This window comes from Phaenicophaeus curvirostris, chromosome 2 (genome assembly GCF_032191515.1).
Source record: "Phaenicophaeus curvirostris isolate KB17595 chromosome 2, BPBGC_Pcur_1.0, whole genome shotgun sequence".
NCBI lineage: Eukaryota > Metazoa > Chordata > Aves > Cuculiformes > Cuculidae > Phaenicophaeus > Phaenicophaeus curvirostris.
The window spans coordinates 117,073,756-117,089,300 of record NC_091393.1 but is presented as its reverse complement, the minus strand read 5'-3'; the positions used below and the strand labels follow the sequence as shown (position 1 = coordinate 117,089,300).

The following is a 15,545-nucleotide window of genomic DNA, read 5'->3' as shown; positions in this document are numbered from 1 at the left end:
CCTGCGAGTCCCAGTGTGGGTGGGAGGAACAACTGGGAACATCTGGGAGAGTGGGTGGTGCAGCCCTGGACTCTGCAGCTGATGTTGGGCCTTGGATCAGTGGAGCCATACCCGACATATGCTACATCAATGCCAAAACCAGGCTGGAGCGAGGTGGATGCTGGTCTCTGCTCCCAAGGAACAAGTGATATGACAAGAGGAAATGGACTCAAGTTGCCCCAGGGCAGGTTTAGATTGGATATTGGGAAATATTCCTTCACTGAAAGAGAGCTGAAGCCCTGGCAGAGGCTGTCCAGGGCAGTGGTGGAGTCCCCATCCCTGCAGGGCTCCAGAAACCGTTTGGCCGTGGCACTTGGGGACACGGTTTTGTTGGCACGGTGGGGTTGGGCTGACGGGTGGACTGGATGAGCTGAAAGGGCTTTTCCAACCCTTGTGGTTTCGTCATTCTAAGTTAAGGGACTGGTTTGTGTTAATCCTGTTCAGATAGGAAATAAATAAGGGGAGGTGGATCAATGGGTCCGTGGATTTCAACGTCACAGGGAGCTTTCATTCCATGCCCTGTATTTCTGGGGAGAGGCACTTTCCTGTGGTCCTGCTGCCCTCTGCAAAGCCCTTTGCTGTCCATGCCAAGCCACCGTTCGATGGAACACACACTGTTACCCTAAGAAGCTGTCATTACTCTTTCTCTACATATGAGAGGCAGGAAACCTGTTCTGCCAGCCGTTCTTTCCATGTGATGCCTGCACCATGGCTGCCGTGCTCCTCCACACCACCCAGCCTGCAGACAGAACAGCCCCTCGCACTCACAATGATTGTTTTGTATCCAAGGATAAAATCCATGAAGACTTGTGAATCCTGAAAGAAACTCCCCACTACGGGGTATTTTGCTCATTCCCAGGGATGCTCATGGAGTTGAAGTCAGGATGTGACCCCCGCTGATCCAGCCGGATCACAGTGTGCATTTCCCTGCTTCAGAAAAGGATAAATCCTTCCATATTTCACCTTTTTTGGTCTCTCAAATTAGTGCTGGTCCACGCTGACCAATGTTGCATCGCAGCAAAGGATTTGTTTCCCCTGCACCTTTGTCTTTATCCCACACATTTGGTGCTTTGCCCTCCCAGTTCTCCCCTCCAACTCCAGACCTGGTTGCCTGCTGCTCCTTGATTTGCTTCTTGAATCCTATCTGTGTGGTCACTGCGTGCCCCGTGGGAACAGCACCCTCTGACCAAACGGGATATTTGGCCTGTGGCTGTGATGGTTCAGGTTCTTGCGATGGCAGATTTTTGCATGGAGGGAAGAGAAGCCAGTAAAGTTTCTGTGTAAAAAGAAGGGGATCCATTGGATCCCCTACCCTATATCCAACCTCCTACCCTATACCCAATCCTACACCCGGGAGGTGTTCGAGGCCAGGTTGGATGAGGCTTTGAGCCACTTGACACAGTGGGAGGTGACCCTGCCCATGTCAGGGGTTGGAACTGGATGGGCTTTGAGGTCCCTTCCAAGCCAAACTGTTCTGTGATGGTTCTTTATCAATCCTGTGACATCCATCCAGTGTGTTCAGCTCTTGCCAACACCAAAGGCCATTTTAGACAAGAGTCTTCTTTTGAGCATGGAGCAGATGCCACCTTTCCTTCCCTGTTATGTCCAGCGCCCTGGTTTCCTCTCACTGCCTGCAGTCGTGTTTACCGTTCATCTTGTCATGTTCCCCGACGAGGTCTGTTGTCTATTTTGTGTGTGTGTTCCCTTTCCCGTGTCATAATTAATCTTTCCCTCTTCTTTCTTCACCTTTTCCTTCTGCCAACGTTTCTAGGAAGAAGAGCAAAAGCAGGCAGTAAGTTAACTTCACTTTTTAGGTGATCTCTTTTCTTTCTGCATGCAAATACGATTTGCTGTTAATTGGCTTTTATGCAAATAAACCGTGGGAACGTGGGGTCTCTCACTTGTAAATTTGAAAGCAGCCCTCATCGGTTTCCAGTAGAGCATGGGTTTGTGTGTGTCCTTAAAGCTGTCCCTCTCCTCCTTGCAAATGGGATTTATTGCCGTGGGTTCACAACTGGTGTCCGCATTCATTAGGTTTTGATGGAATTGTGCATGATCATCCAGGGCTGGAAGCGTGGATTCTCAGCTGGCTTTCTAATATGTTGTGTTGGCGATCCTTTGGAGTATTTCACATGCTAAGAAAGCTTTCTTGTCTCTTTAGGAATCCTTTAATTTGCCTCCTCGGCACATACAAGTCCATACGTGAAAACTAATTAATGACTTAATATTCTGGGCATGGATCCGTATCATCCAGACGTGATATGGGCTCCTTGAATTAGTCCCTGTGTGCTCGTTGCAAATGAGATGAGTAAACTAACGGGAGACAAGAATGCATTTGCTTTGTGGCTGATTTCCATTACCTCTGCCCGCATATTAAATCCTGAATCCAGTGTTGATTTCGGAATCCACTCCAGAGGGAGCCCTTTTGCTTTCCTCGGGAACAGCCAGCTGTTCGATGTTTTCTCCCCAGCAGAACAAATCCTCAGCATTGTCGAACGTGGTTTTCTTTGTACACGAAGCTGTAATGCAGATTAATCCTGCATTTCCCTTTGTCGGGGGCTTACGAGTTATCTGATACCCGAGGTGGATATCTGATGCATGAATTGGAAATTCCAGTGACTTGGTTTTAGTAAGGAAATAGATATTTCTGGGTAACTTCTATTGCTGAGAATGCTTCAGTGCTATGTGTGCTGAGCCAGGCTTTTGGGGACCTCTGAGGGCCTTTTATTCAAGTTCTGTCATCAGCTTAAAAAGAAGATGGTGGTAAGTGTGCATCTTCGGAACAGGCTGGATCCACGGGCTGCGAGCAACGGGGTGAGGTTAAACCAGGCTCAGTGCTGAGTCCTGCTCTTGAGTGACAACAACCCCATGCAGCGCTCCAGGGTTTAAGAGGAGTGGCTGGAAAGCTGCCCAGAGGAAAAGGACCTGGGGGTGCTGCTCAACAGCAGCTGAACATGAGCCAGCAGTGGCCCAGGTGGCCAAGAAGGCCAACAGCATCCTGGCTTGGATCAGCCATGGGGTGGCCAGCAGGAGCAGGGAAGGGATCATCCCCTTGCACTCGGTGCTGGGAAGGCTGCACCTGGAATCCTGGGTTCGGTTTTAAACCTCTCACTCCAAGAAAGACCTTGAGGGGCTGGAGCATGTCCAGAGAAGTGGAACGGAGCTGGGGAAGGGGCTGGAGCCCAGGGGTTCTGGAAGCATCTGAGGGTCCTGGGGCTGTTTAGTGTGGAAAAGGGGAGGGTGAAGGGAGACCTCATTGCTCTCTGCAGCTCTTGGAAAGGAGGTTGGTGCCAGGTGGATGCTGGTCTCTTCTCCCAAGTAACAGCAATAGGATGAGAGGAAACAGCCTCAAGTTGCACCAGGGCAGGTTCAGATTAGACACCAGGAACAATTTCTTCATGGAAAGGGTTCTCAGGCGCTGGTAGAGGCTGCCCAGGACAGTGGTGGAGTCCCTGTCCCTGTAGGTGTTTAAAAGGTGTGTAGATGAGGTGCTCGGGGATCTGGTTTAGTAGTGAACTGGTATGGTTTGACTTCATGATCTCAAAGTCTCTTCCAACCAGGCAATTCTATGATTCCATTGGAGCCCTGTTCACCCTTAGTCGATGCTGCCAGTGAAGATTTATCCCAGGGTTTCCTAAGGCACCTTGCAGAAATTCCTTGGCATAGAGAAGGGAGCAGATTGCAGCATGTGACAAGGAATTTCCTAGAGGAAGGGAAACAACCAAAATACCACCTTCGCTGTCCTCTAGCTTCTGGCTGTGCGAGTGGAATGCTGATTCGCATGTTGTTCTACCCAGCATCATCACTGGGAATAACCGTCTGTGTGGAAATGCAGTGTTATTTGAGCTTGGTTTTCCTGTGCTGTCATGTCCATCTTGGTTATGGATAAAGAGAGTGGGTAAATATGAGATCAAAGGAAGAATTTGCCCAGTTTTACCTCCCTTCTTTCCCTGGAACACTATAGGAGAAGAAAACCAAAAATGACTGCTGAAATGACGTCAACACTCTGACGTTCTGTCCTATTGCACTGGAATCTGTGATGAATGAGCCAAAAAGGATTTGAAACTCAAGAAGGCAGATGCTGACCAACCAAAGGGCACATTGCTGATCTGAAGGAACTGAACCTTCATACCCTCTGGGCCTGTTCCCACAGTTCCATATCTGTCCTATGTTGGAAATACCAGAACTGGAGTCCTGTGTCCAGCCCTGGAATCTCCAACACAAGAAGGATATGGATCTGTTGAAATGTGTCCAGAGGAGGCCACGAAGATGATCTGAGGGCTGGAGCACCTCCTGTATGACAACAGGATGAGAGAGTTGGGTTTGTTTTGCCTGGAGAAGAGAAGGCTGCAGTGAGACCTTAGAGCAGCCTCCAGTACTGAAAGGGGCTCCAGGAAAGCTGGAGAGGGACTTTTTACAAGGGCTTATAGTGACAGGACAAGGAGAAATGGCTGCGCAACTGTCTAGTCTATCAACCACATTTCCCAGTTTTGCACTGTCTGCAGACTTGTGGAAAGTGCATGATAGGATCACCTAGGTCATCACTGGAAGTGTTAAACAGTACTGGCTCCAGTGTCAAACCTTGAGGCATGGACAGTTGTTCTCCAACTAGATTTTTGTGGTGGATAACAACCCTACGCATCACACACTGTATTGTGATCTGCACTGTATTAGAGGTGAGGTAGTGGCGTATCTCCAGCTTGAAGTCCAGAAGAGCTCAGAGCACAGATGTCTTCAGGACTTCATGGCCATCCGTGAACCTCTATAACAGAAATAGAATAATAGAATTGTGGAATGGTTTGAGTTGGAAGGGACCTTAATGCCTATGCAGTTCCACCCCCTGCTATGGGCAGGGACACCTCCCACTGGATCAGGTTGCTCCAAGCCCCGTCCAACTTGGCCTTGAACTCCTCCAGGGATGGGGCAGCCACCACTTCTCTGGGCAAACTGTGCCCATGCGACCCCACCCTCGCTGGAAAACATTTCTTCTTAAGATCTCATCTTAGTCTCCCCCTCTTTCAGCTTCATTTCACCTTTGCTCACCATCCTGATTGTCCAAGCAGTAATCACATGTTGGGTATGGTGCATGGTGTAGAAGAAAATGGTGGTTTCTGACCTTTCTAGAGACTTGCAGGATTCCCGGGGGAACTGTCGCAGTCCCATCTTGAATTTATATCCTCCAAAACCATGTAGTTTCACTTCTGCGCTTTGCGAGAAGGTGCTTGAAGAATAGGTCATCTTGCTGCCTTGTTTGACTTCATACTTAAACCTGTTAGATGGCATTTTGAAAGATTTTGAAAGCTTCTGTCCTGTCTTTCCCTTTTTCTCTGCCCTTTGGAATCAATGGGGCCAGCCCTGGTCACACCCTTGAGGAGCGACTCATTGTGTGGAGATACTATTCCAGAATCGGAGTATTGAGCCACATGGTATACATAGTCCACCACACCATTCTCTACTACTTCTGAGATTGTTGTGTCCCAGCTAATAAAGATTCTTGCCAGCTTAGATCCTAATTTACAACAGGAGCTTTTTCATTTCACAGCTGGTGAGAGGCTGGAACAATCTGCTAAATATTAAACCTTTGTTTCCTCGTCAAACGAGCAGCCGCTGGAGCTGTGCTGTTCAGTGTTCAGAAGAACGTTGAAGGAATTCAGAAAGATGTACATTGCATGGATGATGTCTTTGGCGTGTCCTACAATCCATACAATAAATCCAGAAGAGCGTCAAGCGCTCGTAAGCCGACACAAGAGACCTTCTCTAATGCCAAACAGACCCAGAAATGGCTTCTTCACAGCAGAGGAACTCACGTGGGAGTGTTTAAAAACTGGAATGGAAATCTTCTCCTTTCAGAAGGTGGTGGGAACCATAGGACATAGCAAAGCAGATTGTATTCATTAATTTCGAGATTGTGTTGCCGATTAGAAAAAGTGGACGAGCTCTCACCCAGCAATCCTTGTGAAGTCATGGAAATTGTGGGAGGGTTGCCCCTAATCCCGTTGAGGGGAGTCAGGAGTTACCATTTTCCTCTCATCGTTCAGATCCATTGTTCAGATCCCGCTCTGCTCTGCACTGGGTGCTGTCTTGGACACCACAGGATAAAAAGGATCTAAAGCTGCTGGAGAGCATCCAGAGGAGGGCATGGAGCTGGGGAAGGGTTTAGAGGGGCAGCATGTGAGGAACAGCTGAAGTCACTTGGTCTGTTCAGCCTGGAGAAGAAGAGACAGAGGGGAGACCTCATCACAGTTTGAAGCTTTCTCACATGGAGAGGGGGAGGAGCAGGAGCTGAGCTCTGACACTAGGGAGTGGCAGTAAGATGCGCCAGAGGAGGGTTAGGTGGGACATCAGGAACAGGTTCTTCACTCAGAGGGTGGTGGAGCACTGGAACAGCTCCCCAGGGAAGCAGTCGCAGCACAAGCCTGACAATATTCCAGAAGCATTTGGCCAACGCCTTCAGACCCACGGTGTGAACGTTGGGGTTGTCCTATGGGACAGGAGTTGGACTCTGATCTTTGTGTGTCCCTTCCAGTTCAGGATATTCTACGATTCTACCTTTGAGTTGACTTGAGGAGCGTGAGGGCAGCTGTGCGCGTATCTTTATTGAGGTGAACCTTCTTAACCAAAGGCTACGGCAAAGCTGAGCCTGGGCAACCAGCTAGGATGGTACCTGCGTCCTCTCCCAAGGGATATAGAAGCCTGTGCATGGGGAATCCCTGCCCTGGAAGAGTCCTGTAACAGCTGGAGAAGTCTCACTGTGTCAATATCCGACTCCGAGACTGCTGTTCAGATCTCCATCTATTTGTGCATCAGCTAGATGTCCCATGTGCCTCTCCAGAGTGGATCGCTGATGCGCATCTGGGCAACTCACAATCGATGCGTCTTAACAAAACCATGAGGATTTCCTCCTAGTGCCTTGACACTGCGAGTCAGCTGCATGGCCTTGTGCATCTGCAGGGCACATCTCTCTCTGTGGATGATGAGCAGGCTCTCAGCATTGATGGATTATGTCTGCCAGGTATTTCACTGATAGAACCAGCTTGCTTTGAATGACATTCGTTTACAATCCTAACTGAAAAACTCCTCTGAAATAAGTGGATGACCATCTTCTGGCAGGTAGGAGTGAACAGCCTGAGACACAGCATGTAGGATAAGGCAGAACTGCCGATTCGGGATAAATTTAAGGCAATTCAGGTCTGGAGTCCTCATCACAAGAAGGGCATGGAGCTGTTGGAGCAAGTCCAGAGGAGGCGGCAAAGATGATCCAAGGTCTGGAGCACCTCCCGTACAAGGGCAGGCTGAGAGAATTGTGGTTGCTCAGCCTGGAGAAGAGAACACTCTGGGGAGAATTTAGAGCAGCCTCCAAGTACTGAAAGGGGCTCCAGTAAAGTGGGGGAGGAGCTCTTGATCGGTGAGTGCAGGGGTAGGATGAGGGGGAAGAGTTTTCAGCTTCAAGAGGGGAGATTGCGATGAGATCTCAGGGAGAAATGTTTCCTGTGAGGGTGTTGAGGCCCTGGCCCAGGTTACCCAGAGAATTGGTGGCTGCCCCATCCCTGGAGGTGTTCAAGGCCAGGTTGGATGGGGCTTTGAGCAACCTGATGCAGTGGGAGGTGTCCCTGCTCATGTCAGGGGGGTTGGAATCGGATGGGCTTTGAGGTCCCTTCCAACCCCAACCATTCCATGATTCTATGAAAGGACCAGATCTGGTTACCCCACCACACTGGCAGCCTTAAATGCCTTCTCTAGTGAAGCTGACAAGTTTTGTAGCATGCAGGCTCTGTCTACGCTGGAAAATGCCCATGAAAAAGCTCCCTGACGCTGAAGGCAGCTGGCACGAAGATTTCTGCCTCCGCGCTAGCAGGTTTTCTTAGCCTCCAAGACCTTCTGGCTGCCTGCAGAGTTGGGAACGGTGTGCTGGGAGCTGCCGGGGAATGTGCTGGCTGAAATGTGTCACAACTGTGCCAGAGAGCATTCTGACACCTAGATGCTGTAAGTTATCCTGTTCTAGTGCCAGAAACACTCCTGGTTATGGTTCAACTCACTGATGTAGACAGGCACAGATTTAGGATAAGCTTGAAATTGGTGCCTCCTCACTGAGAGCCATCCGTGGGCCTCCTGGAGGGTATCAAACCTAGAAAGGCTCCTGAAAGAGCTATTTAGATGTGCAAATCATGTAGGGAGCCAGACCTCCATGCCTATGGAGTTTATCTGTCAGTAAACATTTCAGAGAGGAAGGCTGGGTCTATGGTGACGTCAGGTATGGGAGGTGAAGAAGACCTTGCCCTGCTCTTTAGTTGGCAGCACTGCTCCTAGGAGATGACTTTTTTGGACATGAGGGGGAGGGCTTGGCAGCAAATACCCATGGATACACATCAGGATTGCTTTATTGGAAGTCTCTGTGCTCTGATGGAACACTCTGTCCTGTGGTGGTTGAGTGTCAGGTAGGACAGGGACATGGGGATTGGGATAATCCCAGGCACAAATCCAGGCTGGGTGGAGAATGGGTTGGGAGCAGCGCTGAGGAGAAGGACTTGGGGTGCTAGGGGGTGGGAAGCTCAACATGAGCCAGGAAAGGGCACTAACAGCCCAGATATCAACCGTGTCCTGGGCTGCATCCAAAGCAGTGGGACCAGCAGGACCAGGGGGGAATTCTGCCCCTCTGCTCCACTCTGCTGAGATCCCACCTGGAGCCCTGGGTCCAGGTCTGGAATCCTCAGCACAGGAAGGACGTGGAGCTGTTGGAGCGAGTCCAGAGGAGTCCATGGAGATAATCCAAGAGCTGGAGCACCTGCCATACAAGGCCAGGCTGAGAGAGTTAGGGTTGTTAAGCCTGGAGAAGGGAAGGCTCAGGGGAGACCTTACAGCAGATTCTAGAACTGAAAGAGGCTCCAGGAAAGCTGGGGAAGGGCTCTTGATCAGGGGGTGCAGGGATAGGATGAGGGAAACGGTTTTCAGCTGCAAGAGGGGAAATAGAGATGAGATCTCATGGAGAAATGTTTCCTGTGAGGGTGGGGAGGCCCTGGCCCAGGTTGCCCAGAGCAGTGGTGGCTGCCGCATCCCTGGAGGTGTTCAAGGCCAGGTTGGATGGGGTTTTGAGCAACCTGATCCAGTGGGAGGTATCCCTGCCCACGGCAAGGGGTTGGAACTGGATGGGCTTTGAGGTCCCCTCCCACTCAAACCATTCTGTGATTCTATGATTCCACCCTACTGTGGAGGTCATGCAAACGGTGCGAGTGAGCAAGGGCTGTCCAATGCACAAGGAGAATTAAAACAGCACAGAGCTCTTGCATGTTTTTAATTCTGACTTGTAGTAACCAGAGATGTTTTCCAAAATAGCCATTGGGAAGCTGTCAGGGAGTAGCGTGGTTTTTCCGCCGTCCCACGAAGAGTAACAACCACAAGGCAGAACGGTCCCTGCAGAGCGCCCGCTCCATTCATGCTTTCCCTGAATCGCATTCCTCTGGATTTAATCACGTTTTGGATTGCACAGCTAAGAACAGGCAGGAGTTTGTTCAGTTTCTTGTCTTCCAAGTCCTGCCTTCACTGAGGAAGGCATGTCTGCCAAGTTCCAGCGTTTAAGCTGCTGCCATTTTTAACAGAGCTCTGGGCAGAAGCATCACAACTATGCTTGCTTTTGGGAGGAAAATGCACTTATTTGTCCTGATTTACTTCAAAACCAGCTGACAGGATTGAGTTTGTTTCCCAAACAGAACCTCTGTCAAGAAGCTGCCCAGAATGAACAATTTTAGAGTCATAGAATCATGGAATAGTTTGGGTTGGAAGGGACCTCAGAGCTCATCCAGTTCCAGGATGGATCCCCTCCCATTGGATCAGGTTCCTCAAAACTTTAAACACCTCCAGGGATGAGGCAGCCACCACTTCTCTGGACAACCTGAGCCAGGGCCTCACCACCCTCATTGGGTAGAATTTCTTCCCAATGTCCACTCTAAATCTTCCCTCTTCCAATTCAAAACAGTTTCCCCTTGTTTTATCACTGCAGGCCCTTGTAAGTTTAACTGAGTGTGAGCAGTGCGTGCACACTCCTCCTGCAGGATACAATCACATGTAATGTATCCTTCTCTGCAGTTACCGATTCCTTCTCCCGTGCTGTATAACAGGACTGGGATCTCAGTACAGCTCACTGGTGACATAAATAGTTGATATGCCTGCCTTTTCTCTAGCATTTTCATCTTAACCATACTATGTGATGATACATTGTCCCATCTTTCTGTATTCCATTGAGTGCATCCATTTCAGAGACAGGGAAATCTGATCCTTCTGGAGACTTTCAAGACTGATACTTCTGTAGACATTCATTAGGTTGGATGAGGCTTTGAGGAACCTGATCCAGTGGGAGGTGTCCCTGCCCATGGCAGGGGTTGGAACTGGATGGGCTTTGATGTCCCTTCCAATCCAAACCATTCTATGATTCTATGATTCTAAGACTCCCCCCCCCAAGCTGTTGATGAAATTCAAATTAAGCTGTTGCCTGTATCAAGACTGTTGTTTGCAGAAATTATTGCTTCTCATGCACAATCATGATAAATGTGGGAGAATCCCATGTTGCTGTAACTTCTGAAGATCTGCCCACTCCACACCTTGCAGGAATGCCATCAGCATTGCTGACCTGCAGACGTCTGGGAGGATGACGGTGTACACTGCTGGTCTTGCCCAACAGTTCCATTGCAGAGAAATTAGTATTAAAGGCATTTCTTTGACAGCCTCAAAGATGAGATTTGAGCAACCTGATGCAGTGAGAGGTGTTCCTGCCCGTGACAGGGGGTTGGAACTGAATGAGTTTTGAGGTTCCTGCCATCCCAAACCGTTCCATGATTCTGTGATTCTGCGTGACCGTCTGTAAGACTTTCTCTCCTACCCTTGCCCAAGCCTTGAAGGGTAATCAAAGCCACATGGAGGACATCTGGACCCAGAGCTGGTTTATATGGCACCTGGCCCTTATTAATAGCAACGAGGAAACGGCAATTTGCGATTTCTTGACCTCACACGAAATTCATTTCACTGGGCAAAGGTTGCAAACAGTTGGCAGCGATTTGGGGCTCGTCTCATCATCTGTTACACAGGCTTCACTGCTTCAGTTTGGCCCTTTCCTTTGTAAGAAGTTTCCCCTTTTTCCACCTTGTCTTTTTATAAGGGTTGTCTCTTTCAAAGGGAGCCCTGGAACATCTTGTTAAAGCATGTTCTGTGCAGCACAAGGCTTTAGGTATGGTCCAATACAACAAAATAATCCCTTTAGGTATAAATCACCCTTTTACTGACTGTGTTGTAAACTGTTCTCTTTTTGAAGTTGGTCGTTCCTTGGGTTATTGGCTTCTCTCCAATTTGTTCTTTCCCCAGCCCACAAACACACTTTTGCTCTCTGACTCTGAGCAGACAAAAGCACTATGAGAAGACACAACCTGTAATCGTCAACACAATGTGCTGTCTCAAACCTGGATTTGTGTCACATGTGGGGAAGGGTCTAGAGCCCAGGGGTTCCGGGAGCTGCTTAGGGACCTGGGACTGTTTAGTGTGGAGAAGAGGAGGCTGAGGGGAGATCTCATCGCTCTCTGCAGCTCCTGGAAAGGAGGTTGGAGCCAGGCAGGTTGTTGGTTTTCCCTCCCAAGGAACAAGGCATGGGACGAGAGGGAAAGGCCTCAGTTTGTGCCAGGGGAGGTTTAGATTGGATATTGGGAACAATTTCTTTACTGAAAGAGTGGTGAAGCCCTGGCGGTAGTGGAGTCCCCATCCCTGGAGGGGTTCAGATAATGTGTGGCCATGGCACTTCGGCTCATGGCTTAGCAGGCACAGTGGTGTTGGCTGATGGTTGGACTGGATGATCTTGGGAGGTCCTTAATGACTCTGTGATTCTGTGAAATTTCATTTAGTAATGTCTCCCCATGAGCTGCATGCCAGCGAGCCAGGTTTTGAAGAGAGCATTGCACCTTCAGAGAGGATTTGCATTTTGGTGTCTGCCTCACTCTTGTCCCATCATTGTTGATTCAGTTTTCCTTTAAAAGCATCCCAAGTCCAGCAGCCCAGAGGAAATCTTGCCCAGCTTGAGCTAGCTTGTCTGTAGGTTGGCTGGAAGATGGCTGGACGCTCTCCCAGCTGCCCGTGGAGGTTGGCTGGAAGGTGGCCCAGCATCCTCCCAGCTGGCCATGGAGGTTGGCTGGAAGGTGGCTGGATGTCTCCTGCATGGCCATGGAGGTTGTGGCCAAATGGGATGGTGTGTGGTCCTCCTGACAGGGTAAAACCTTTGAGCTGTGTGTTTGTCTTTACTTTTGTTGTTTGTTTTGTGATTTCAGCAGGTTTGAATCATGCTAGAAGATAAAGAACCTAGGAAATACAGATGCAGTGCTGTTTGCTATTAAAGAAAGATCATGAACTCAAGACCATGGAGACATTGAGGTTCACTGTTTGCTACTCAGATGTTATGTTAGCTATTAACATGATGGTTTCCTCTTGCACCATGGTGACTGCTGCCCTGCGACAACCCTTGTTTACACCCTAGTGATCAGAACACCTCATGTAGTCAAACACCGGTGTGAATATTGCACCGTGCTGCAGAAATGGCAAAACCCTACTTTGAATCAATTTACCCGCAGGGCAGGATCAAAATGGTCTTACCTAGGAGTCTGATGGTATGAAAGATCCGTTCCAGATGTAGATTTGGCCTTTGGGGATGCTTTCAGCCTGAAGCCTCATAAGGGTTTTATTTCTCAAAGTGAAATGAAAGTTGTTCTGACTCCTAAAATCATCGTGTAATCCAGATTGGGTTTGTGCTTGTAGAAGCTTTATGGGGAGCAGCTGAGGGAGATGGGGTTGTTTAGTCTGGAGAGAAAGAGACTGAGGGAGACCTCATCACGGTCTACAACTGCCTGAAAGGAGGTTGCAATGAGGTGGGTGCTGGTCTCTTCTCCCTGGTAGCCAGTGACAGGATAAGGGGAAATGGGCTCAAGATGCACCAGGGGAGATTTGGGTTGGATTAGGAGGAATTTCTTGTTGTCAAGCACTGGCAGAGGCTGCCCAGCAAGCTGGTTGAGTCCCCATCCCTGAAGGTGTTTAAAAGTTGAGTAGATGTCATACTTGAGGACACGGTCTAGTGGCGGGCTTAGCAGGGCTGGACTGATGTCTGGACTGGATGGTCTTAAAGGTCTTTTCCAGCTGAAACCCTTCTGTGATTTTGTGATTGTATTTGTGATTTAGTCCAGCGCCTGTAAATCCCCCTACAGTGCTGCAAGCCTGGAGCAGATGGGTTTCAATCCACAAAGAATTAAAACAGTGGAGAAGCCGAATATCTCAGTGTTTGAACTAAAGGAGTTTAGGAAAAGCTCTGCTAACGTGAAAATTAATTTTCTTCTCTCTGAGCCTTTCTCTGTCGAAATAAATTCAGCGAGTGGAGGCAAGGGGGAAACTTGCTGTAAGAAAGACTTAAATCAGAGAATAATGGAAACGTTTGGTTGGAAAAGATCTTTGAGATCCTCAACTGTACCAACTGTACTGTATCAAACTACATCCCTGACCTGATCTATCTGTCTTTTAAATCCCTCCAGGGATGGGAACTCCACCACCTCCCTGGGCAGCCTCTGCCAGTGCCTGAGAACCCTTTTGGTGAAGAAATTGTTCCTGATATCCAATCTGAACCTGTCCTGGCACAACTTTAGGTCATTTCCTCTCATCCTATCTCTTGTTACTAGGATAAGAAGATATGACCTCAAGTTCACTCTCTAGTTTAAGTAAATTCCTTTGGCTGAAAATAGAAGCAGGAGTGCATCCTTGGTGGATGGGCTGGATAGGCTTTGAGGTCCCTTCCAACTGAAATCATTCCATGATTCTATGTCCCACACTGGCCTTCAAGCCACCCATGTCCCAATGGCTGGAGATCAGAGCTAAGCCCATCTGCCAGGGTTTGTGTATCTTATCCTGTCCCCATTCACACTCCCTGGTTGTGTCAATGCTGCAGGGAAACCCATTTCCCAAGGGGCTGATGACTACAGTGGCCCAAGGTCTTCCTCATCGCTGTCTGCGAGTGCCAGACCATGATACCCAGGCCTGGCTTTTATTTAGAATCGTAGACCCATGGAATGGTTTGGGTTGGAAGGGACCTCAAAGCCCATCCAGTTCCAGTCCCCTGGATTTCCCTAGAAATGGGAAGAGGAGGAAGAGCCTGAATCTTTAAGAAGCTGATGTTGATGGAGTGGACTGCGTGCTGCTGCTGCGTGCTGAGCGCTGCCTGATATCTCGTCTGCCCACTGCCAGCCCTGCGGGCCGTCAGCTTAGCCAAGGTAGCAGGCGCTCTCGTGGCATCCTAGGCAACCGCTGCTCTGCCCCCAGGGAGAACCCCGAAGCCCAGCTGAGCTCATCGGTCTGTGTCAGCACTGCCGCGCGCGCTGCTCAGCTGGCAGCTCTGCCAACACACTGCTGCCTTGGGGAACCATCTGCGTATGAGGGAGCACGGAGCTGAAGAGATTTCACTGCTCTGCCCATGGCGTGGGGCACGAAGCGGTAGAAGCTGCTGCTGGTGCCTCACGTATCCATTTCTGTGCCAGTCAGCACTGCTCTGATCCTTCTCTGAAGTGATGCTTCTTAGATGAACTTGTTAAAAAACAGCATCTGCTTGGAGTTGTATATAGGAACTCACTGCAGGTTCTGTTCCCAGTGAATTTTCTCTCTCAAAGAAGAAAAGAAGCTTTTTTTTCCTGATGCTTGACCCAAGATGACACAAAAAAGTGCCTCTGGCTCAGGTTCAGGATGGGAATGCTTGATTCTCACTGTCATCCAGTCCAGAGCATGCCCTGCATTTACTTTCCTACAAAGGCTCCTGGAAAACATAAGGAATGGATTGTATTGCCTACAGGAGAGCTGGGGAGGGGGTCTGGATCAGGGAGTGCAGGGATAGGATGAGGGAAAATGGTTTGAAGCAGAAAGAGTGGAGATTGAGATGAGATCTTCGGAAGAAATGTTTTGCTGTGAGAGTGGGGAGGCCCTGGCCCAGGTTGCCCAGAGAAATGGTGGCTGCCCCATCCCTGGAGGTGTTCAAGGCCAGGTTGGATGGGGCTTGGAGCAACCTGATCCAGTGGGAGGTGTCCCTGCCCATGGCCAGGGGTTGGAACTGGATGGGCTTTAAGGTCCCTTCCAACCCAAACTGTTATATGATTTGATGATTATATATTCACATCACAAGGAGCAAAATCCACAGGGACTTGTCTGCTCTCAAACAAAAAGAAATTTCCTATTGGAAGCACAACACATAAATCTGACCCCAGTCATCATTGTGTGCTCTGTGAGTGGGACACAAGATCACATACTGTGCTCAGTATAATCAGCAAAATAATCATAGAATTACATAGAGCCCCTCCCCAGCTTTCCCGGAGCCCCTTTCAGTACTGGAGGTTGCTCTAAGTTTTCCCTGGAGCCTTCTCTTCTCCAGGCTGAACAACCCCAACTCTCTCAGCCTGTCCTCGCATGGGAGGTGCTCCAGCCCTTGGATCATCTTCGTGGCCTCTTCTGGA

The 15,545-nt window shown here is 49.3% G+C and overlaps 1 protein-coding gene across 10 annotated transcripts in view; it reads left to right on the top strand.

Moving 5' to 3' along the window:
- DTNB (dystrobrevin beta) overlaps positions 1-15,545 on the top strand; it is a 148,555-nt gene that overhangs the window by 88,929 nt on the left and 44,081 nt on the right. For 8 of the 10 annotated variants that reach the window (XR_011336830.1, XR_011336831.1, XM_069850648.1 and 5 more), the window contains one exon: positions 1,811-1,831. The exons of the other annotated variants lie outside the window; for them this stretch is intronic. Coding sequence is in view for 6 of the 8 variants with exons in the window: in XM_069850648.1 (XP_069706749.1) it covers positions 1,811-1,831 (21 nt within the window). In the remaining 2 variants the exon portion in view is untranslated. The remainder of the gene's footprint in view (positions 1-1,810; positions 1,832-15,545) is intronic. 10 annotated transcript variants of the gene reach the window in all.